Source organism: Bos mutus, chromosome 7 (assembly GCF_027580195.1).
Source record: "Bos mutus isolate GX-2022 chromosome 7, NWIPB_WYAK_1.1, whole genome shotgun sequence".
In the NCBI taxonomy this organism is placed as follows: Eukaryota; Metazoa; Chordata; class Mammalia; order Artiodactyla; family Bovidae; genus Bos; species Bos mutus.
Genome location: NC_091623.1, coordinates 17,536,611 through 17,542,248, shown reverse-complemented (window position 1 = coordinate 17,542,248; position 5,638 = coordinate 17,536,611). Strand labels below are relative to the sequence as shown.

General features: G+C 39.6%; 1 protein-coding gene and 1 non-coding gene across 2 annotated transcripts; both read right to left on the bottom strand.

The window, feature by feature from the left end:
- Window positions 1-2,381: 2,381 nt before the first annotated feature.
- COX7C (cytochrome c oxidase subunit 7C) lies at window positions 2,382-4,676 on the bottom strand. Its single transcript, XM_014481470.2, has 3 exons — window positions 4,483-4,676; window positions 3,512-3,642; window positions 2,382-2,592 (listed from the first exon to the last, which is right to left on the bottom strand). Exons 1-2 carry the CDS (start codon window positions 4,555-4,557, stop codon window positions 3,517-3,519), a joined length of 201 nt encoding a protein of 66 aa, XP_014336956.2. The 5' UTR covers window positions 4,558-4,676; the 3' UTR covers window positions 2,382-2,592; window positions 3,512-3,516.
- Window positions 2,698-2,760, bottom strand: LOC138988694 (small nucleolar RNA Z39). Its single transcript, XR_011464960.1, has one exon. It is a non-coding gene; the product is annotated as a small nucleolar RNA Z39 (small nucleolar RNA).
- Window positions 4,677-5,638: the final 962 nt, after the last annotated feature.

The window sequence follows — 5,638 nt, the reverse complement described above, 5'->3', positions numbered from 1 at the left end:
ATTCTTAACCAACAGAGCTATCAAGGAAGCCAATTTTTCTGATGGTGACACCTTATTATCAGACTTGTATTCACCATGACTCCAGGCATTTTGGGACATCATTAAGATTGAAGTATTGTTGGACTTCATAGGTGGCAATAGTGGTAAAGAATGGGCGACTGAGAAGAGAGGGTTTGATCCCTGGGTTGGGAAGATGTGGAGGAGGAAATGACAGCCCACTCCAGTATTCTTGCCTGGAAAATTCCATGGGCAGAGAAGCCTAGCTACAGACCACGGGGCCCACAGAGAGTGGGACACAGCTGAACACACACAAATTTGCTGGACAGCTGGTTGTAACTGTTACTAGACTTTCCTCCATCTACTCATTTAGGAGTTAAGCACTATTTTAATCTTTACAACTACCCTAAAATAGTTACTTTTGATATACAAGGGAGCTGAGGAAGATACTTTCTAATTGAACTGAAACATGGTCAAGCCTGGCTTTGAATCTTATTTTAATCCTTAGTCCATTTGTACTGCTTCTACAGCAAAACATAGGTTTTGATTTTTCACCAGGATAGCCAAAACTTTACTATGTAACCAATACTACTAGCTCCCTTCAAAAATGATTCATGGGTTGTAGTCCCCAACCCAAATCCCTCCTTACCCAGGTATTCTGGTTAAGGAAGCCTCTGCATAAGGTATATTTGGCCTAGCAGTTTCACTAAGTATGTATGGGCCCATTTAGCCCAAATTTTTATAAGAGAATCTGGATTTTTATGGCAATCTTGTGGTTTAAATATCACCTTGAATTTTGAAAAATCAGTGGAGGAAAATACACAAAATTGGGAAAAAAAAATTCTGTGGTGGTTTTAAAAATTCAAGCCAACATTAAAAAAACTAAACTGGATGAAATCACACACTTCTGTGAAATTGCAATGGTTAATTTTACATCAAGTTGACTGAGAAATGGTGTCTTGATACCTGTCTAAACATTATTCTGGATATTTCTGTGAAGGTATTTTTGGGGATGAAGATTTCCTTTTTTTCCCCTTCAGCTACACTGTGCAGCTTGCAGAATCTTAGTTCCCTGACCAGGGAGTGATTTGACTAGGGCAGTGAAAAATGCCAAGTCATAACCACTAGACTGGGAATTCCTGAGATTACCATTAGTTTCAGTAAAACTTACTCTCTACACGAGCAGGCCACATCCAATTAGTTGAAGGAATTAATAGAAAAAGATGGACTTCTGAGGAAATTCTGTAGCAAATGGTTTGCAATTGGAACATCAACTCTTCCTTGTGTCTCCCACTTTCAGTTTATCCCATCAGACTGTTGACCTGACAAACTCACAATTTCAAGAACCAATTTCTTAAAATAAATCTCTCTATAGACACATGCTGTTGGTTGTTGCTCTGGAGAACGTCAGTACAAAAAAACTAAAAAGTTGTCTAGTCTCTATCACTAAGAGCCAGCCCACTGAAGTCCTTTTACAGGGAATGGGTAAACTGGACTTCTATTTCAGGAGAGTTAAAGGAGATTTTTCTCTCATTCATGTATACCACTCAAATACTCAATTCAAAAAGACAAATCTAATAAATGACATTTTCTACCTTGACCCTGCTGTAAAATAAAATACATTACTTTAGGCTCTTGATACAAATTGTAAATCGGGGAGGAAGTGGGGGAAGCAGGTCCTAGGACTTGCCAGGACATAAAATGTTTAATATAGCTCAATGAATCTCAAAATAGGAAGGAGGCTCTAGTACCCTTTCCACCAAGAAAACCCAGATGGCTAAATCTGTAATTCAGCAATGATTCAAACAAAAAATTCAAAATCATTTTATGAACCCTAAACTCTTATTCTTGCTTCTGTGGTTCCCAAAGGTAGAAATCCTTAATGTTATACAGAATATCTCCCCAAGCACAGACTACCATGACTTATCACTGATACAATTACTAATCAGAGCCATCTCACAACCCATTTCTCCCAGTTAAAGCATCAGAAAACGGGAGTATTTCCTGTATTATCTCACATGCTATTACATTTCAAATATTCTTTTAATCTAAACAAGATTAATACTGGTCAGTATCTATGAAGGCAAAAATTTCAGTGTTATGGTACAGAGGAAGAAAATGAAGCTCTTGAACTTAAAATCTCCATACACTACTGATTTTCCTAATGTTTAACTAATTATCACTCATGGAGAAAAATGAATTTACTCCTTCAAAGTAAAAAAAAAAATAAATAAATAAAGACTAAAAAGACATCTTTTTTCCTCCCTTTAAAATAAAAATCACAGGATAAGTCAGTCTGCACTTCTCTTTTATAATGAATTGCCAACAAATTCTTGACCAATGAATAAAAAAAAAAAAAAAATTCAGACTTTAAGACCAAGAAACAAGCTAAATCAAATACATATTTAATTAAGAAACTAATAATGCAATATTACCCAAACAAAATGTAAGCACATGTTCAATTACCATGTTCCATATTTCAGAGAAGAGGCATTAAGGATTTATGCTGTAAGTTTATTTACAAACATATCTAGGATGCTGAATTCAAGGGATTGATCCTTTTAAGAGACTGCACCTCTTAATATGCTCCTCTTCCTATCTGTGAATAAAAACACAAAAAATTAATGACATTTAAACTCAAATTTAATAGAAATCATGCAGTTTCATTAATGTATTGTCTGCCCTTCAATTTATGACTGGTGCATCAGAAAGCGTTTACAGTATCATGATTTTACTCATACTGATTTGCTTCATCATATGCATCAAGTAATGGCTTAGATAAATCATTTCCCTTCTAAACTAAGACAAGTGTAGTCCTTCTTTTCTAAACTATATTTTGGAATTTATTCCAACCAACCCGCAGAGCCTCTTATAGTGTTGTTTTTGATGAAAATTCTAATTACAATATTAATTTTCTCACTCAGTGGTGCTTTAGTTGCTAAGTCGGGTCTGACTCTTGAGATCCTGAGGAATATAGCCCACCAGGCTCTTCTGTCAATGGGATTTTCCAGGCAAGAATACTGGAGTGGTTTGCCATTTCCTTCTTATTCAGGGACTCTACTAATCTTGCAGCACACATGATTCCTTCATGTATATACTAACATATACCACCCTCAAGACAGATGAACATTAATGAGTTTACTAGAACTTTTCCTGGTCAAGAACCTCAGCTCTGGAACAAGACTGCCTGGATAGAATTCCTGGTCCACCACTGCTAGCTATGGAATACTATGCAAGTTGACTTTTTTTTTTTTGTCTCAAAGCAGGTTAATACCTCACAGTTTTGCCTGGGAAGCAATCTGAGCCTATGTATCAGGTGTGCTTAATAAACAGCAGCATTCAATAAACACTGGCTTTCAGGCAAAGATATGTTTGTCTATAGGTTCAACCTGTCTCCCACCAATGTCACATGCCCGCTTAACTTCAGTTATTTGTGATTTTGAGGGGGTGGGTGGTAAGGGAAGAAAGGAATAAAGGAGAAACTTCTGCAAAGGTTGTAAGTCCATAAATTTACCTGTCTCATGGATTACTTTTTTTCAGCAGTTGGTGTCTTACTATAAAGAAAGGTGCAGCAAATCCAGACCCAAAGAACAAAGTCATCATAGCTAGTAATCTCCACTTGTTTTCCACTGAAAATGGTATATTCTGTCGGGAACAAAAGAGAACAAACAACAAATACTGAACTTCAAACCATCTGATTTTACAGATTAAAAATAAGTACAGAGGAAATGCTAATTTTTATATAATCAGGATATATATGCCTGGTCAAATACCTGAGCTCTGGAACAAGACTGCTTGGATAAAAATCCTGGTCCACCATTGCTATGTATGGAATACTGGGCAACTTAATCATAGCACTTTTAAACATCTTTAAAATCATATGACCTTCACCGCAAACACTAGATGGTAAACAAATTCCTGGCTTTCCTCTTCGACTCTATCCCTCTACACCCTTTCTAGGCCTCAGGGAACCCCAGGAGGCTGTTACAACTAACTACCCGCTTGAAGCTATTTATAATTAAAGCTAAAACCAACCTCAAGGATGGTTAATACTTCTAATTTCGTCAATTCGTTTAGAAACACTAGCCCCACATCATAGACCCTCACAACCCCGAGTTTTCAATAACCTTCACTTCGAAGCCGGTGACCTTTAGCTAGGTTTTAAGCCACAATACCTGCAGTCAGAGGTTCTAAGGTCCCCCGAGTTTTGAAGGGCAGGGTGGGGCGCGCAGGGGAAATGGGGGGAGCGCTAGAGCGAGATAAGGCCTCTGGCTTCATTTACTGAAGCCTATTCACGACTAGAGCGCGCAGTCACACTCCTGAACTTTCTCCCGGGTTCCTGGGGGAAGCGGAATGTTAGTCGACGTCCAAGTTCAAAACCCTGGCTTCTCACTTCTCTCTTCACGGCGCATAGTAGGCCTCGAAGTTCAGTCAGTCGCGGCCAAGTGCCCCCTACCCAACGAAGCAGGCCCCTTCCATACTAACCTTCCCTGGACCCTCCTCATAGTGGCTCCGACGAACCACTGAGGTTGTGAACCTCCGGATGCTCTGTCCCAACATAGCGCTGTTGGACGCTCTACAAAAGATCCAGAGACCGGAGGCGGAAGAAATGGCGGCTGCAAACCTACCGCTCCTTGCCTCACGACCTTGCTCCTCTAACTGCAAGGATCGAAAGGGAAGATGGGAAATGAGGCACAGTTATCGGCAAACGCGAGAAAACGGCGCTCTGAGGATTGTGGGAATTGTAGTTTAGAGCACCGTGGCGCATTGTCGGCCCTGAAGGATTGTGGGAAACGTAGTCTGGCAGCAGATTCTCGCAGTGATTCTTCTAGATCTGAGTGCTTTAGGCTTGTTTCTAAAACGATTTTACTGAAGTTAATGAAGCAGTTTACGTATGTTCTAGTTTATGGAAAAGGAAAATAAACCTCTCCCTTTTCTTTTTTTGTGACTATATGCTATGTGTTTCTAATTTGCACTACTATGTCGCTCTGAGATGTGTGAAGAAAGCGTAACAACAAATAATCGAATAATATGCAGTGCAAAGGATTTCAGAGAGAAAACTGAGTTGATATGCCAAGGAAAGGGTTATTGGAAGTAAGCGTAGTTGCTCAGTCCTGTCGGACTTCCCCCCAGACTCCTCTGTCCGTGGAATTCTCCAGGCAAGAATACTGGAGTGGATTGCCATTCCCTTCTCCAGGGGATCTTCCCATCCCAGGGATCGAACCTGGGTCTCCAGGATTTCAAGCAGATGCTTTACTGTCTAGGCCACATGGGAAGCCCCCCCTTGGAAGTATAGAGAACTAAATGCAACAGAAATAGGGAAAGGGGGCAGAGAGAACTCAAGGCCAGCATTAGTGTGGCATGTTGGGAGTGCAGAAGAGAAAACAGCCTGTGATCCCGGCCAGCTTGGACTAGGAACTGGTGCTCTTCTGCTGAAACTAAACAATTTAAGAGGACATGTGCATCATAGTGACTCTTCTCAGTGATGGCTCAAGAACATAAGATCACTCTATTATATATGAACATAGACAAAACATGAACATTGTTCAAATCATGAAAATGACCAAGCATCACCATATCTCATCAATATGATTTCTGCTTCTTTGTCAATCACAATGTTAATCATAAACTAGTCTTTCTT

Excerpts from the sequence above, each read along its gene's own strand:
- COX7C (XM_014481470.2), bottom strand. The coding sequence starts at position 4,557 with ATGTTGGGACAGAGCATCCGGAGGTTCACAACCTCAGTGGTTCGTCGG. Across the intron at positions 3,643-4,482 it reads ATGAGGAGGGTCCAGGGAAG|AATATACCATTTTCAGTGGA; the intron begins GTTAGTATGGAA and ends TGTTCCCGACAG.